Here is a 19120-nt window from a genome sequence, read left to right as displayed (position 1 = left end):
CCTCCCCCCCTCCTTTTTCTCTCTCTCCCCTCCCAACATTCTCTCTCTCACCCACTCTGTTTCCCCCCTCTGTTTCTCTGCCCTTCTTCCTTCTCAACTATCCTTCCTCCCATTCACTCTCTTTCAATCTCTGTCTTTCTACCCATCTACCTTCCTTCCTTCTTTCCTTCCTAGCTTTCTCCCTTCCTTTCTTTCCAAAATAATACCATTAACCCCACTCTGTCTCCCTCCCCTTTTCTCTCTTTCCCCCCTCTCTAACTCTGTCTCTTTCTCTCTACCTCCTCTTCTCCATTCCTCCCTTCCACTCGCCCTTCCTTCCTATCTAGGGCCCGTCGTCTACCGCCACGACGGGCTTTCCTTACTAGTCTATTTATAACTTTAAAAAAACATTCTACTTCTCCTGGAGGAAATGGCTGCTTTAGAAGGTGGGCTGTATGGCACTATACCCTCCTGAGGTTCCTTCCCCCCCACAAAGCCAACCTTCCAGGCTCCACCCTCAAATCTCCAGGCCTTTCTGAATCTGGAGTTGGCAGCCCTAATTGTCCTCATTGAGGACTAGAAGACGAAGCAGTTCCCAAAGCCTAAGTTATAAAAATAAAAGTATAGAACAGAAAAAAGGAAGTTTGTAAGGTGTGAAATTTAAGTCCCTAATTTCTAGGTCTAGAGATGGGATGTCATCACAGCCGGTGATACATACTACACTCTGGGGATGTTCTGCATGATAAGAGCTTCTAAATATTACAGTTGGGGAATGGAGACACTATGGAGAATACCATTTTCAGTTGCCAATAGTTGAGACCATAAGAGGAGCCATTGGTGCCAGCATTCTCAGCACTGAACCTGGGGTGGTCTTTTCCGAGACAGAGACACCCCAAAACAACCTCTGAACCTCCACAAGCAGTGCCCTATGAAGCCAGGCTTGGTTTAAACAGTGGCTTTTTGCTGGGAGGCTAGGAGAACCACAACTTGGCTGAGAAAACTCAAACCAAAGAATTCTTCAGGGTGGCTGCACGGCCAAGCATCCCTCATGCTTGCCAGGGCCGCTTGGGTAGGGCGGGATATAAATCCCAAGTAAATAAAAAAATAAAATAAAAACAATGCAAGCAACCCCCCCCTCTCCTGTCCGCTTAGTCCAAAAAGGACTAAGAATGGGCAAGTCTCTGCCCTTGCATTAGGCATCTTCTGCTGACCACATGGCTAGTCTTTTGACTGTCAAATGTACAGGCAGGCAGAGACAAAAGCCTCTGGTCTGTGCTATTGTCATGAATGAAGTGTGTTGCATATTCCCACCCCCCTCTCCTGTTTCACCCATGTCAGGAAGTATCTTTGGAATAATCCTCTCATCCCTGTCTCTATATATTTGTCTAAGATATCTGCATTCTTACACCTATGCCTGACCTATCAAGGTAAACATTAACTCTTCATGACTAGTGAATGGTCAGCTATTCAGGTTCACCCCACCACACATTAAGAAACACCACTCCTTTTTTTCTGGCACTAGGGGAACGGAAGATTTGACTTCACTTACCGTGAAGCTTCCATCTCGGTGAACATAAGAACATAAGAGATGCCAATGTTGGATCAGGCCAAAGGCCCATCCAGTCCAACACTCTGTCACACAGTGGCCAAAAATACCAGGTGCCATCAGGAAGTCCACCAGTGGGGCCAGGACATTAGAGGCCCTCCCACTGCTGACCCCCCCCCCAAGCACCAAGAAGACAGAGCATCACTTGCCCCAGAGTCCCTATCTATACCTTGTGGCTAATAGCCACTGATGGACCTTTGCTCCATATGCTTATCGAATTCCCTTTTGAAGCCGTCCATGCTTGTAGCCGCTCCCACTTCCTGTGGCACTGAATTCCATGTGTGAATCACTCTTTGGTGGCTCTGGAGTGGGGCAGTCATCACCAATGGGTAATCGCCTCTCCTCCGGAAAGATAGTTTTGAAGGTCAATTCCTTAATGGGACAAACAGCCATAGGTTCAAAGGGTTCCCTAGGTAACGCTCGAAGAACCAGATTGAGGTTCCAGGTGGGGAAACGATGTACCTGGGGAGGATTTAATAAGGCTGCACCCCTCAAAAACCGCTTGATGTGATGATGTTGACTAAGCAGTTTTCCTTTCCTAGCTCCTCTGACAGCTGATAGAGCAGCCACCTGTCGCCTGAGCATACTGGTGCTAAGCCCCTTTCTTAACCCTTCCTGCAAAAAGGAAAGAACTCCACTAACAGGCACTGACAAAGGCTCCCAACCCCTGTCTATACACCACACAGTGAACACCTGCCAGGTAGAGTTATAAATGCTAGAAGTAGAAGATTTCCTGGAGGCTAGCATGGTGGAAATGACTCCCTCCGAATACCCTACCCCGGAAAGTTGGCTGCACTCAGTTTCCAAGCTGTGAGGGCCAGGGAGTCTGGATTTGGGTGGAGGATGAGGCCCTGCGAGAGAAGGTCCTCCCTCGCTGGTAGACACCAATGATTCCCTAAGGATAGCCTCATGAGGTCCTGGAACCATGATCGGCGAGGCCAGAATGGGGCTACGAACACCACCTCTGCCCTCTGCTCTATGACCCTCTGCACTACCCTGGCTATGAGCCGTAGTGGGGGCAAGGCCACTCACAACTCAGTGTGTCTATGCCGATAGCCAGGTGTTCCCTTGCCCTTGCAATGAACCTTGGCACCTGACAATTTTGGGCATTTGCAAATAGATCTACATTCCCAAACCTCATGCATATCTAGGAGAAGACCTCCCTCTGTAACATCCATTCGGACTTATCCAGAGTTCTGCAGCTCAGCCAGTCCACCAGTACATTGTCCTGGACTGGAACATGAACTGCCTTGATCGACTGCAGATATTTTTCTGCCCATTGCAGCAGATGGCAGGCTTCCACGTGGAGAGACTGAAATCTGGTCCCGCTCTGCCTGTTTATAAATGCTTTCGCAGTCATACTGTCTGTCTGCACTAATACATGGCAGTCCTTCAATGAGCTCTGAAAGCTCCACAATCCCAGTTTGATCAATCGCAACTCCAGGAAATTAATACTGTGGGACTGTTCCTCGGGCGACCAGACACCTTGAGCCATCCTGTCCTTCAGATGCGCTCCCCAACCCGACAGACACGTGCCAATCAACAAAATCTCCTTTCTTGGTTCCCGAAGTGATACTCCCGGTAGGAATCTCTTCGGATCCGGCCACCATCCCAGTTCCAACCTGAGGGTCTTGGGTAAGGTGACTAGTTTCAGTCTCTTATGAGCAATCACGTCCTGGAAAGGTAGCAGAAATCTCTGGAGAGGGCGAGTGTGAAACCTGGCCCATTGAAGGGTCTCCTGACAGGATACCATCAGACCTTGCAATTGAGCCAGGGTCATAACCTTCACCTGTTGACATGTCAAAACCGTTGTCACTAGGGTCTGAATCTTTATTTGTCTCTCCTGAGTCAGGAAGACCCTGTCTTGTAGCGTGTTGATTTGCATGCCTAGATGAACCAGCTTTTGTCCCAGTTGATCACAAAACCGTGATCCTGTAGACATTTTGCAGTAGCTCTTACCGCTGATATGCAGCTGTCCAGTGAGGGTGCCTTGACCAGGATGTCATCTAGATACGGTGACAGGGAGACCCCCTCCAGCCGGAGGTGAGCCACCAGCGCCACCAGAATCTTGGTGAACACCCTGAGGAGAGCCCTGTATTGGAAATGTCTGTTGTTGTAGGCAAAATGAAGACATTTGCAATGGGACTCCCTTATGGGGACATGCAAATAGGCCTCCAATAGATCTATGGATGCCATATATTCCCCCTTCTGTATGGCTAACAATGTTGACTTGAGAGTCTCCATCTTGAATCTCTTCGTTTGGACCCAACGATTCACCCACTTCAGATTTAATATAGCCTTGATGTCCCCGTTCTTTTTTGGGACTGTGAAGAGTACAGAGTAAACCCCCTGAGCCTGTTGATCCCGTGGCACGGGTTCTATGGCTCCGATCTCTAACAAATGTCGAAAGGCCCCCAGTAATATCCTGTGTTTTTGGCTGGATCGGTTCTTCAGAACCTGAAGGAAACGTCTTGGAGGTAAGTGGTTGAATTCTAGTGAGTACCCATTGGTCACGGTGTCCAGTACCCATCTGTCCTGAATGGTGTGATGCCATTGACTTGCAAACCTCTGAAGCCTTCCCCATATTCCGACTATTCCGAAGGTGTTTTGAGTTTCTAAATAGTCACGCTGAGGCTCCTTTTGGGGGGGCCTTTGAAGACTGACTGGGCTTATGGAATGGGGGTGTATTGCTGTCCTCTTGGGGTTTGTGCTGCCACTTGCCCCGAAAGGATCTTGAAAAACCTTGTCTAGATGGCCTTTTAGTGTACCAAAAGAACTGAAAATGCTTTTTCTGTTTTTCATCCTTCCTTTTGGAAGGAAGAGCCTTCTTCTTACCCTTGTCCTCAACTAATAATTTGTCCATACCCTCTCCAAATAGATTAACACCACTGAAGGGTATAGCTGCTACTCTAGCCTGGGCAGATGGATCAACATCCCAACTTTTAAGCCATGTGTTGCGCCGAGCAGTAACACTAAAGGACATGGCTCTGGTTGACATTTGAACTGCGTCTAAGGAAGCATCAGAAGCAAAGACTGTAGCTAATGCAATCTTCTTGATCTCATCTTTAAGGTCCTTTGGTAGTTTACTGTCTGCAGTCACTAAATCCGATGCCCATGAAAAAGCTGCCCTAGTAAAAAGAGAGCCTGTAGTTAAAGCCCTCAGTGTGTTAGCAGATGCCTCGAAAACCCGATGAAGTGCAAGCTCAATCCTCTCGTCACCTAGGTTTTTAGGAAGGCTGTCTGCCTCTATAGGCAACACAGAAGTGGAAGACAGCTTAGTTACAGGATCATCCTCTAGAGCTTCTTTGCAGCTTCAGGAACCAGCGTATAAAACTTTGAAAATACGGGGTGGTTGGCCTTGGCTCTAGCTGGCATTTCCCACTCGGCCTTAATGAGGTTGTAAAAGGCGGCCGGCAATGGGACCCCAGAGGCCTTCATTCCAGACTTGGGGAGTGATTTTTCAGCTCCTTCCAGAAAATCTGGATCAGGCTCCTCATTCCTCTTAGGCAGGGCATTCAACTCTAGCACTCTAAGTACTTTAGGGAGCAATCTGGAATACAGCTCTTGAGGAAAAAGTCTGGTTTGCGAGGATGTGACCACTTCATCCTCCTCATCAGAGAGTTCCCCCTCCTCCTTGGAAGAAGAAATCTCTGAACTCTGAGTCTCCAGATATATCTTCTAACAGAGGACTTAATACTCTACTGCTAGACTGCCTAGTTGGTATCTCTGTCTTCTTCCTCCTTTTGGCCCTAGGTGCCGTGGAAGACTCTCTATCAGGGCCAGCCGCAGTAACTTGTGTTTCCTGCATGGCCGCTCTGATCTCCCTCCTCATTTCGGTTCTAATCCACTCGAGAAGGGTAGACTTTGCGTCAGCCCCTGAAAGGTCCACATCCATATTACTGCTTCCTTCCCCACACTGGGTATCATACAGGGGAAGAAGAGACATGGAAGAAGCGGCAGAAGAGGCAGATCCACCTACCGCACCCTCAAGCTCAGGTGTGGTGGAGAGGCCTGCTTTATGCGCCATTTTCCCCCCACCAAAACTGTGAGGTGGAAAACAATGGCTGCCCCCTGCAAAACAGAAGGGAAAGAAGCCCCAAAATGGCTACCCCAAAGTCGAGCCAAGGGGGGAATGGCAGGGGGGGACGAGGACTTCTTAGTTAACAAAGAGGCAACCGCCCTCATTATGCCTTATCTTACCGCAACTCAGACACTGCCTGGGTAGAAGGACTGATCCTCCGAACACTTGGAGATCGCTCCCTCCCCGCCTTTTGTCACACTGACCACAGTGAGTGCCTGACAGGAGGCTGCCACCATCTCAAATCTCCCCACCGATGCGAAGGGGAAGAGGGTGGGTGGAAAACCTCTGTACCAAGAGGCTAGCAACCATACCAGGAGACTGCGACCAAGCCTTGGCTCTTGGAGAAACCAATCACTGTCAGCTAAGCTCGCCCCTCGCCGCTCCACCGCAGCGCGCAGGGACAGAACGGGCAAGAAAGCTCTCTTCTCGCACTCAAACTTTTTTCTTCTGCCTTCTGGCGAAGGCCTCACGAGATTTTCCACGCTCTCACAGAGCACCACCATCAACGTCCTGCTTCTTCAGCAGGGCCGAAAAAAACTGAGAATCTGTGGGCAAGCCCCTCCCCTCTGGGAACAAATTCTGTTGTTGGACCCTGCTTCTGGAGGAGAGGAGATTACCCATTGGTGAGGACTGCCCCACTACCAGAGCCACCGGAGAAACGCCAGACCACTCTATTGTTCCACAATGGACACCCCCAGTACAGCCACCCAGCACTTGGCTTCTATTGTTAAATCCAGACCCTGCCTCTCTGGAAGCTCATTGGTCACATCTAGGCCATGCTGATCCTGATGTCACACACCCCTGGGACCCCGGATTGGTCCAGGTAATCTATTGTCTCACCTGAGACCAGCCCCCAGGGCTGCCCATTGGTCTGCATTGTTTTTCAATGCCTATATCCCAGCGAACACATGGCCTTTAGACCAAGTGTTTTCTGCCATGATGCCAACTGGCAGTCCACCCCTCAAACCCTCTGGGTTATGGGTCACCACCTTCTTCATGGACCTCTGCACGTCTGGATAGATAGTATCACCCCATAACCCCTCCATTAGCTCTCAATCACCTCTGCTTCCTTAGGTCTGTATTGTGTGTGTGAATGTTTAACTATTGTTTGTGTGCTTGTGTATTGTTTGCTTCTGACGAATCTACAGTAAAGGAATCATTTTATATTGAAACTAGCCTCCGTGTCTATTTCTGGTGCTTCTGGATGAAGTGGGACCCTTGTATATAAAGGTGTTTGTTCCCTTATTGCCTATTGCTATTTTATAATATCTCATATTCCCCAATATTGATAATAACTCAGAGCAATCAGGCTAACACTATGCTGGATCTGACAAACGGTACAGATAATCCTGTATCCTGTTTTACACAACTGCTCCCAGAAGACCCATGATCAAAGAACTGAGGCCTAAGCCCTATCCAGCAATGGTATTCAGAGGACCACTGTCTCTATACATGAACATTTCAACTACTTTTCATGAGTAACAGCTAGTGATGAATGTGCCTATCCTCTCTAAACATCAGGTAAAATAGTGGGCATCACTATATCCAGTAGCAATGAATTCTACATAGTCAATTACTCTGTGAAAAAGTAGTTCCTCCAGAGCTCCATCTGTGCATTGCTTAGGCAAAGATTAGAAGGAGAAAACCAGAAGAAAGAAGTCCTGACAATGTGGAATGGATTGAAGGATGCCTGAAGACTGCTATAGCCTCCTTCAAGCATCCTTCTATCCATGCCAAGGAGGATGCTTGAAGGAACAGAGAATTATAACTATTTTTTTTAAAATGCAGTGTGGAAAGCTTAATCTGTGTGGCGTGATTTTTTTAAAAAATCACAGAATCATACCTCACTGCATGGGACTGAATTAACTGACCTAAAAATCTCTATGATTCTGTCCCTTTTTTGTACTTTGTGATTTCCAGCCTGTTCAGCATGGAATAGATGGCCTAGTTTAAATAACACAGAAGTCTGCTATGCCATGTGGCGATATAAAAGCTCTCCCTGCATGGGCACTAACTCCAAACTATGCTGTGATTAACTTTAAGGTACCAGAACATGTATCACAAGTACAAGGGAAAAAATTTAGCAGCTGCTGCTAAACAGCCACACAGCCGGTTCTTTAAATAGACCTCAGCTGTTTAGTATTCTGTCTTTGGGTATTTTAATGACATAGTAAAACTGAGTTCATTTTTTGGAGCTCCTTCCCTATTTTAATAACTTTGCTTTGAAAGAGGTTTTTTTTACCCCTTTAAGCACCAGCGGATGTTACAAATACTGATATAACCAAGCTCTTTAATTTTTGAAAAATAGCTTTGAGGGTCTCTGCCTAGAAAAAAAAAAATCTAAAAGCTCAGCAGAAAAGAACACACAAGGAAAGCCATTGCAGAAGGCCAGAAATAATGAGACCTTATATATTGCTGCTGCAAACTATACTGTAGTGCTACCTGAGCTACTAGGCTTAAAGGGCTATTGGGATGCTAATTAAGTGCTGTCTGTGTATCTTGAACCCTGCCAAAGGAGCCTGCTTGTCAGTTAAGATTTTTCAGCAAATGAATCTCACGTGGGCCTGCCTGCTCTTAAGATGGCCAGCCGAGGCTCTGATTTATGTGCCACTCCAACTTCAGAGGCACAAGCAGACTGGAAACGGCAGATCAAAACTTTTGGGCAGCGGCCTCTCAACTCTGGCAATTGGCTCTAGAGGTGTCTTCTACGTGCGGAAGGGCAATTCCGTGGACAGAACAAGGGTGATGAGCAGTCTCCATACATTCTTCCAGCAGATTGCCATCTCACGTCCTGTGCTACCACTAAGAGACCCCTGTCGTCTAGGAGAAGCATTTTGGGTAACTGCAGTGGGATGGGAGAAGCAGAAAAGATCCATTCCATGTGTGGAGATCTGCTTGCAATCCTTTGGTTCATGATCCTTAGACTCAAGCTTCTCTAGCCTAAAAATGCCTTTGGGGGGGGGGGGGGGGCACCATTGCTGTGCTAGTTTTATTGGCAGGGGTTTTAAAATGATGTAGCCTAATTACAGCTAGATTCAAAGAAATTAAATAACAGAATCAAAAGTTGGATCTAAAGATCATCCAGTCCAACCCCCTATATCATGTGGAATGACCTAAAGCTTCCCTGACAAATCATTACTCAATCTTTGCTTAAAAAACCACCAAGAAGAAGAACCCACAACATCTCTGGGCAACTGACTCCATCACTGATTGTTAAAAATCTTTTTATTGTTATTGTTAAAAATCTTTTTTCCTAACATCCTGCTGACATTCCCCACTCATAGCTGAAACTCATTAATACCAGTCCTATCCTCCACTACCAGCTGAAAAAGTGCCCTACCATCTGCTAAACGACAATCTTTCACAGTTGGATTTTATTGTGCCGCTAAGAAGTCTTTGTGCTTATTTTTATTCTGTATATCACCTCAGGAGCATGGACTGAAAACTAGATAAAATAAAACGAGCGAGCTGAATCAATAAATGGAAAGAGAAGCCTAACATTCTAAAAGACACACCTTAAGAAACCACAGATTTAGATATCACAGATGATGGATTTTTACAACTAGATAAAAGACAAAATCTCAAAGGGCATGTAACAAATCACAACAAAGCGTGATTTCTGCATATGAAGAAGCACCAGAACTATGTATGACCCTGGTTTAAGCATCCTAGAAGGGATGCTTTACCACACGGGCTCAATGAATTTTTTTTTGCCCTAGTGTGCTGAATGTGCAGTGTTTTCCCTAATCGTTCCAGATGTCCCCACTGAAACAATAGTAAGCTCTTTACGTGGAATGAAGTATTACATAACTCTAATACAGCTCACTGAAATTCATTAAAGTCAACTGCTGGCAGATCCATACAGGGAAATGAAAGGATGGGTTTCTGCAACACGCTTACCACCAGCAGAGTATTCCTCCCAAGAATTCAACACAAGTTACTATTTACAATTTTGGTTTGCAACTGCTTAACTATAATGGTATCTAAGGAAAACACACAAAATCAGCCCATGAAACACAAGGATAATTCACAAGTTTAGAAAGATGGAGTTTTGCATAGAAAAATTCCTGTCAGCTCCTTGAATTAGGCTGCCAGAAATTAGAATGGTAGAGGCAACAGGGTGGCACATGGTCCATGCAATTTTGCAATGTACATGGAGAGACTGTCACAGCATTCCTGTCACAGCATTCAAATGCCATTCATGGCATTCAAATGCCACAGAATCTCTGCCTCATTTTTGGGACTGTAGACAATGTGAGTGCAGAAAAAGAGGACAAAGCACAGATTCCAGTGAACAGGAAGCTTTTCGTCATTCCTCCTTTTTATAATTTAATATTCTTTGGCCCCTTTAAATCTCCAATTGCCATGCCCTCTTCCTTGTAATCCTTCAGTCTTTATTAAGAAGATTCCAATAAAGGAGGCACTTATAGCTAGCTATTAATTTTACACTTGTCACGTGCCAAGGGTTTTCATCAGTATTTTTTCAGGTTGACAGCTTTTTTGTCTGTCACAGTCAGCCTGTTAACCTACATAAAATTCTTGCTTATCCAAATGGGTGTTGAGGAAAAAAAAGAAAGACTTGCCAAATTCATTATCTTGTTGATCTCTTCTACCCCCTCCACATGTTTCCTTGATCCTACCACCCCCTCCTGACTTTTGGTTGTTTCTTCTTTGCCATTGCTTCTCTTCTCCATTACATAACCTACCTTTTCCTCGTCTCTGCCTTCTTCCACATGGCATTCAAACTATACCATTTCCATCAGTCTCAACAAGCTTTCTCTTTCTCAGCATCCTTCCTCTCTAACTACCGCCTGATTTCCCATCTAACTGACTCCTAGAGGCTGCTTTTCTAGCCTACTGTCTTGACTTTTTCTGTTTTAACATCCTACAATCTGGACTGCACTGTCTGCCTTCCAATGAAAATGCCAAAATTAATCACTGCCAGACCCAAAGAGTTCCCTTCAATGGCTGACATGATGTGTTTATTAGGATGCTGAACGGTTTGGGTTTCTTTTTTTAAACACCAAGGGATAGAGCACGTCAGGTCTCTAAATAAAATTAAAAACAAAAGAAGGAAACATTCCCTACCTGACAAGGTCGATGACTCTCTCCCTTGGAGCAGTATTCACTGGCTCATCATTAATCATGATGATCTGATCTCCTGGGATAAGTTTTCCTTCAGAGGGTCCCCCTGTTGAGAGATGACATTCAAGCACAGGTTACACAGATATAGGCAGCCTTCTTGGTTATGCAGAGCAGAGAGATTTGTTGCATCTTAGAGTTCTGTACATTTTTCAGTTAGATCATGCTTACTAAATATCCAAGAATTCAACATAATCAGTGGGCAAGAAATAACAAATAGCAGATCAGTGTGGGAGGATCCCTGCAACAGCTAAAACTGTTGTTGGACTGCTTTTATAATTATTTCATGTTTTATTGCTATTTATTTTATGATATTATCTATCACTTAAAATATTTTTCTCCGCTTTCAATAGTGGAAAAGCAGCCTATAAACACATTTTAAAGAAAGAAACTGAGAGAAGTAGTTTGAAGTTCTTTCTCAGAAGTAGTTTGATGAAGTTCTTTCTCAGAGAGCCACAACAATATTTTCAGCAATAGATTTCCCAGAGTCAGCTTTGGATAGACTTGCCAATTCTATGTTGGGAAAAACTTTGAGCATTTTCAGGGCAGAGCCTAAAGAGGGAGGGGTTTGGGGAGGGGCAGGACCTCAATATGGTATAATGCCACAGAACCCATCCACCAAAGCAGCCATTTTCTCCAAGGGAACTGGTTTATGTCACCTGGAGATGAGTTCTAATTCCTGGAGATCTTCAGTCCCCACCTCATGTTGGCAGCCCTAGCTTTAGAACAAACTGAGTGGGAGGCAAGACCTCTTAACTTTTGTGAGACGCTAATTTCATTCATTTATTTTGTCCCAGGCCCGAAAGAAGTTAGACTGGCCACAACCAGGGCTAGGGCCTTTTCGGTGGCATCTCCATACTGGTGGAATGAGCTGCAAGAGGAGATCAGGGCCCTGCAGGACTTGATGCAGTTCCGCAGGGCCTGCAAGATGGAGTTCTTCCACCAGGCTTTTGATTAAGGAGCTGCCGCCGCCACCAACTATACCATCATTAATGTTATTAGAACCCTTGCCCTGGACTTTTCATTGTTTACATCTAGTGCCAGCACCTGCTGCATATAACGATCAAGGAGCTGTGAAACACTGCAGATTGTAGATTATATCGATGACTGTACTGCCATCTTATAATTAATTATATCTATTTTTCTAGCACTTTATGATTATGGGTTGTTTTAAGTTGCTTTTATCTATGTTATAACTGTTTATTTATATGTTATCTTTGTAAGCCACCCTGAGCCTGCCTTGACGGGGAGGGCGGGGTATAAATCAATCAATCAATCAATCAACAAATAAATATCTCACCTTTCCCACAAGTGGGCTCAGGTAACAGGTAACAGGGCAGGTAACATCCATACAGAACAACATCCATACAATTTAAGATAGATCCTGGGTGCCGGTAGGCAGCCCCGTCCCTTGTAATATGTGTGGCCTTAGATAGGAAAATTGGAATTTGGAATTTGTGTGTAAACCGCTCAGAGACCCTTCGGGGTTGGAGCGGTATATAAATCGAATGTATAAATAAATAAAATAAATAAATATAAAGAATAGTAGCTAAAACAGTTAAAACAGGAATATCAATCTAGCTGGTAACAATTCATAAGTCCTGCAATATTAAAACAAACAACAGCGAGCAGGTCCGCTGGCCGAAGGTGTGATGTTAACCCTTTCACGTGGGCAGATTTCAACAGGCAGGTTCTCAGCAGGCGGGGCCAAGATAATTGGGTGTCCGCTGCCTCAGCCAAAGGCCTGGCAGAACAGCTCCATTTTATAGGCCCTGCAAACCTGTAACAAGTTCCACAGGGCCCTGATCTCAGATGGGAGCATGTTATTACTCCTGGGACAGGGGAAGAGCTTAAAGGAACTCCACATCTTCATTCACACAATTGGAAACAGACCCTGGAGACAGACTAGGCAGCAATATACACTTTATTATTTATCATGTTACCTTATCTATTTATGATAGAAAGCAGATAAAGTTATGGGGAAACAGAAGTCCTGTAATGACAAAACCTTTCGTTTGTATGTCCTTATTTGTACCAATGTCTGTGACTCAGGTTTCCTAAAGGAACAGCTTCTTTTATTTCTTGTTGAACACTTCAGAAGCCCACGCACCACAGGACTCTCTGGACAACAGTTATATTAATTCTGCTGTCAGATACAAAAAAGTTGTAACTTAAACATAGGAGGAGGAGCCATACCTGGTGTTACAGAGCGCACAACCACTGGTTTTTCACTGCCAGCTACAAAACCAAAGCCCAGCACAGGATCTCTCCTCATTTCCACTTTCCGGGGAGCTGGAGGTATTATTTGGCAGCTCTCTAATCGAGGATCATCAAAAGGGGCTGACTGGGTCATGTGACTAAAGAAAAAGACACATCAAGTTATTTTTTAAATTTGTCATCTTAGTTTGAACAAGGGAGAAAAATAAACAAGTTTCAGGTTCAAGTTAGCCTTTATTGGCATACACTGTCATACAGATTCTACAATTTAAGAGTAGATTAAGAACACACCTATAAAATACTATGTCTCTCGGATCCTTTGGCGCAGCTTTAAAACAGAATGGAGAAACTTGGCCACCTTCTCAGTGATGTCAGAACAGAAGTCATTCAGAAGTCTGTGTACCTTAAGTGTACCTTTCTCCAGTGAGAAAAATAAACTTGTATCTACACAAGGCACTACCAGTACATTTTAGTAAACAAAATAATGCCCATACTTGGTAAACTATGTATCAGTTTCACTGGTCATATATAATGTAATATTGCAGTGAAAGTCATCAGCACAAAAAAATTTTGTACCCAATTTACCAGAAAACATGTGGGCAAGCAGAAAACGATAAGGTCGGAGCTGGGTAAATCTGTATTTAAATCCCCATCTCATCTGTTTACACAATCTGTCAATCTAACTTTTCTCAAAGCTGCTCAGAACAACATATGCAGGGTCCATTTTATTACCCATTTTATTTATTATCATATAACCTACCATGTGAGATAGGTGACAAAGAGAGAGAGAAAGAGAGATTTGCTAAGCAGTACAGCTACAGGATTTCTTGTACCCCACCCACAAGGTCTGTGTGGATTAATAAAATGAAAGCTATAAAGGACATTTTGCATTTAAAAGGGACATGGGGATAATGGGGGAAGAGGTGAAAGCAGACAAGTTCCATAGTTAACTGTTTTATGCTTAGGAACATAAAATCTCTGTTCAGTATTAACAAGCATATTAGCACAATTTCCCAACTTTTATCCCTACTGTGGCAGCATTTTATTTCAGTACACCTGATAGGCTTTAGATTTTTAAGCCTTGATTTTGGAAAACGTGTATTTATAGTACTTTGCACCAGGTTTGTGCTTTTGATAATTAAATCCATAATTTTAATCAGGGGTCATTTCGCAGAAAAAGAGGTGCAGGAGCTCATTAGCATAACTAATTAGCATAACTTATTTGCATATGCCACACCCCCTGACCGCACCGGAAGTGTGTCAGAAGGCAACACCCACCACTCAGGCTCCACTGGACTGTTTTGGATTGCTAGCTATTGGGGGGGGGGACGTGCAGATCTGTCCTCACAGAGGAGGGAGAGCTTGTACCTGAATAAAACTTGGTCTTAAAGGTGCCACTGGACTGTTTTGGATTGCTAGCTATGGGAGGGGGGAACGCGCAGATCTGCCCTCATACTGGAGGGAGAGCTTGTACTTGAAGGCGGGCCGAGGGGGGGGGCTCTGCAACTTATCTGGCTGCTTCTTGCTCCTCGTGGCCCAACTGAGGGCTGCTGGGAGCACGGGGCGGGACTTGTTGCATGTGCCCGCCCCCTGGGCTCCTTACTGCCGGAGCTCCGCTCCTGTCCACTCCCGCAGGAAATGACCCCTGATTTTAATGAAGATGTGAACATTCGGATCCCATTGATTTTGCAGGGCTTGTTGTACAAAACTTATATAGGTTGCTAGTCTCAAATAATGTATTCCAGAGTACCGGATATTAAACCATATAAAAATTAGAAACCAAAATTAAATCTAAAGCTTTAATACCAGCTCTGACCTCTGAAGCGGAAAATAGGGTTGCCTAGTTGATCTTCTGCCAGAGCAGGGGGCTCCCGGCTGGCGTCTGGTGTGTGCGTGCATGCGCTTTGCGCCCGTGCACCACATGCACGTCACCCAGAAGTGACGTGACGATGGCAGGCATGCTGGGGGCAGGGCCATGGCCATACGAGGGAAAACCATAGAGTTTTCCCTCGGATTGCCGTGGTCCCACCCCCAGCGTGCCTGCCGTCGTCACGTCACTTCTGAGTGACGCGCATGTTGGGGTGGAGTTCCCCCGGGAGCCTGATCCGGTGGCGGCAGGGAATGGGCCTCTGGGGCGTGGGTTTCCCCACCCCCCGGGGGGACTTGGGAAGCCTAGCTGAAAATGATGGCCTGTTCTCATATTTGCTGCAACTACAATTGGCTTAGTGTCATGGGCTCTTGGACTGTTTACTCTTTTGACTGGATCCTATTGTCATCTGTATTCTGTGACAACACACCTATGTCCTTGAAAACTAAGCCTTTTGAACTTAATTGTAATAACTCCTTTCTTCCCTACCCTTGTGTAATTTTTAGTTTGGGGAATACATAGCTCTGTTGAACTTTGCACATCTGATAAAGTGGGCTCTTGGTCATGTAAGCTTATGCCACAATAAATTCACAATTCTTTCAGGTGCCACAAGAGTCTTTGTTGTTTTGGCTGCAGCGGACTACATGGCTTTCTCTCTCTCTGGAATGTGTCAATACTATTCACATCTTTGTTTCCAGCTTTCTAAATTATATCTTGTCAATGCTAATTTAGACCTTGCTGTTAAATGACAAAAAAAATCAGGTAAAATAGGAGGCCTTGGAATATGCCTTTCAGGTTTCTACCTACAGATCAAATTCCACAACAAAAACAGTGGGCAGTTAAATAGCACTGATAGCATCTGGTCACTGAAGGAAAAAGCTGACTGGGGATAAAGCAAAGTAACAGAGGTCAAACGAACATAATTCCTATTTAGTAGGAATCCTTTCTTAACATGTTGAACTTTACCAGTTCAATCAGCTCACAAAAGGATTCATTTCCAAAAGTCAGTTACTTTCCCTTCCATTTCTACATGTTCACATATTTATTATATCGCTATATTCTGCCTTTCATTCTGGATGGTAAAGACAGAATTTGCAGGAGGTCTCTGAAGAGAGACATATGTGTTTCATCTCAACATGATGGCACCATTTCCTGAGCCCTGAATTTTTCCTTTTACATCGATATTGGTATGTATTAACAATGATATTATTATGCATTTAAAAGTGATCTATAAATATTGTAAACAAGCAATAAATACATAGATAACAGATTTCTATACCACAAACACATAAAAACCTTTCTATACAGGCAAAGAAAGATACTGAATTTCCCTATGCTGACATGTCAATTCTATTTTTTCATAAGCTTCTCCAATGATTAAATCCTCTAAAGTAAGGTCATTTTATAGCACCCTATAAGATCTGAGTAGAAGCCATCTGGATGAGCATATGGCAGAAATGTAATTAGAAAGAAAAAAGGTTTGGACAGTTTTTGGTTTTCTTTCTTCTTTTTTTTTTACATAAAGTCATGTACAGCTTTTGGTCCTAGGATAAATGAAAAGCTTCATACAAACCAGAAGAGGAAAAAAGTGCATATTGCCTTGTTTGGGATTTTGGATTAGGGGGCTACGGTGGCATATTGATTACAGTGGTCAGACTAGGAATTGGGCTCATCACCATTTCTCAGTTTAACCTATCCTCACATTTTATGGCTAACGTTAGGGTTAGGGGGGTAAGGGTTAGTATTTGGGTTACAGTTAGGGTTATCAGGGTTTGGGTTAGGGTTAGATTAATTATGTTAGGGTTGCATTATTAGGGTTAGGGTTGCATTATTAGGTTTAGGGTTATTAGGGCTAGGGTTATTAAGGATAGTGTTAGGGTTATTAGGGTTAGGGTTATTAAGGATAGGGGTTAGACTTAGGGTCAGGGTTAATGTGCTGTCTTGGCTGGTTGCCACAGAGACTACACACTGGAAACACGGTCTGGAATCAAGGTAAGCCACAGAGCCAAAGGTCGGTTAGCCGGGAAGTCAATTCAAGGTTGCAGGTTGCAAGGACAAGGAGCAGCTGCTACACAGAGAGAAGCAGGTCTGAGTATGCAGAGTTGCTGCCGCGCTGAAACAGATGCGAGGAGTGTTTTTGAACAGGTCCTCCCTTCCCTGGGAGTTGAGTCTGCAAAGGTTTACAGCTCCTCCCGTTGCCTTTGCAGGAGCTGCAGTCTGGCACTCCTTCTTTGCTCCTGCATAGTCGGCCTCTGGCGTGCCCTACATTTGGGGCACTCAGGAGAACTAGGTGGGGAGTCTGGCCTCAGGGTGTCTGCAACTGGGGGTGCTGGGCCAGGCTCAGGATCAGTCTCTCCTTCTGGCTGCACCTCCTGTGTCATTAGGGTTATTAGGGTTAGGGTAAGGTTAGGTGTTAGAGTTCGGGTTTAGGATTAGGGGATAGGGTAGCAGTTAGTGTTAGGAGTTAGGTTTAGGTTTAGAGTTATTAGGGTTACAGTTAGGGTTAGGTTAGGGTTATTAGGGTTAGGGTTAAGGTTTGGGTTAGAGTTAGGGTTAGAAGTAGGGTTAGAGTTATCAGGGTTAGGGTTATTAAGGTTAGCATTAGGATTAGTGTTAGGGTTATTAGGGTTAAGGTTCAGGTTAGAGTTAGGATTAGGGTTATTAGGGTCTGGATTAGGGGTATTACAGTTAGGATTTGGGTTAGGGTTATCAGGGTTTGGGTTAGGGTAATTAGATTAAGGTTAGAGTTGCATTATTAGGTTTAGGGTTGGGGTTAGGGATTTTAAGGACAGGGTTAGGGCAGGGGTGGCCAAAATTGCTTAATGTAAGAGCTACATAGAATAAACCACAGATGTTTGAGAGCCACAAGACATGAACAAATATCACACACACCATTTTATTTAAACATATGCAGATTTGCTCTTTATTAACATTAGAGACTGCCAAAAACAAAAAGGGGTAAAAACAAATATTGATAATGATATTTATTTGTTTAAGAGAGAAAGAGAGAGAGAGAGGTGGAAAGAAAGAATGAAAGAGGTGGAAAGAGAGAGAGAAAAAACAAAGAAAGCAAATAGATGGGGGGGAGGGGGGAGGAAGGAAGAGAGAGAGAGAAAGGAAGGGAATGTACAGGATTAGCCCACTCAGGCCAGTCCAGGGATGAGAGGGAACCCTGTACTTTTCAATACATTAAACAACAAACCAAGAGGTAGGCTACACCCTCTCTGGTTTCCAGACAATTTTGCCACCAGAACCTCTTTTCAATAGTCCCTGCTTTTCCTAAGGGAAGAGATTCCAAACCCTTAGTTGGCATCGGGGACAGAACACATTAGCAACTCAATCTAGAGATGCACACTTTTACTCTCCAATGGTAGCGTATATGGTGAGCGTTGAGGCACAGGACTTAGATTTGGAAGTCAAGTTACAACATCAAAGCCAAATTAGCAACAAAAAAGGATCTTTATTCAGTACAGAGCACAGCAACAGACTACCAGAGATTACAAAAATAACAAAGGCTAGGGCTGTTTGCCTTAACTAAACATTAATGATTCATAGTTACCAAGTCAGGAACCTTCATCAGTCCAAAATAGTCCAAGTACCAGGGGATTTTCAGGAGAAATCCCATCTTTGCACAACCATGTGCTCCAGTTCACAAAGCAACTCTTTGTTTTCCAAGAGACAGCATTTCCAGGTGTCATAAAACAGACAACGACAAGAGGAGGAAGGGATAGCTAAGAGACTCACTCTCAAAGGAATCAATCAATTATAGCCCAATTCCAGTAACAAATTGGCTGTGGCCATCAGCCAATTGCGAGTGGGCATGGGTGTGCCCAATTGTTGGTTGCCATGGTTGCTAACATCAGGTTTGTGGGATTGGCTGGAAGTTTGGAGACCCTGCCTGCAGTCAGCTGACCCAAACTCCAGCTACTTCATTGTGTACATGACTGGTCGCATGTGGGCCTCAAGTGTAGCCATTAGTTCTGGCTTTTGGCATGAAAGTGTGAAAGAATGTGGGTTTATGGCATGGCTATCGAGACCATGTGGCCTCACCATTTGGCTTGCAACAGGAAACAAGACACAGCATGGTATCAGAAAGACATCACAGGAGAAGGCATGTGGATATAGAAAGCAGAAAGCAATTTTTCTATACAGGGAGAAAGAGAGAAAAAGAGAAAGAAAGGTGGAAAGAAAGCAAATAGATGGGGAGGGAGGGGAAGAAGGAAGGAAG

At 44.5% G+C, this 19120-nt stretch overlaps 1 protein-coding gene across 1 annotated transcript in view; it reads right to left on the bottom strand.

The window, feature by feature from the left end:
- FRMPD4 (FERM and PDZ domain containing 4) overlaps nucleotides 1-19120 on the bottom strand; it is a 120963-nt gene that overhangs the window by 75330 nt on the left and 26513 nt on the right. Inside the window, exons 2-3 of the mRNA XM_015427689.1 lie at nucleotides 13005-13165; nucleotides 10755-10857 (exon numbers count right to left, since the gene is read on the bottom strand). Of these exons, the coding sequence (XP_015283175.1) occupies nucleotides 10755-10857; nucleotides 13005-13165 (264 nt within the window). The remainder of the gene's footprint in view (nucleotides 1-10754; nucleotides 10858-13004; nucleotides 13166-19120) is intronic.

This window comes from Gekko japonicus, unplaced genomic scaffold, assembly GCF_001447785.1.
Source record: "Gekko japonicus isolate JY-2015 unplaced genomic scaffold, Gekko_japonicus_V1.1 scaffold296, whole genome shotgun sequence".
NCBI classification, from domain to species: Eukaryota; Metazoa; Chordata; class Lepidosauria; order Squamata; family Gekkonidae; genus Gekko; species Gekko japonicus.
Note: the sequence above shows the minus strand (reverse complement) of the source record. Positions and strands in the feature narration are given on the sequence as shown.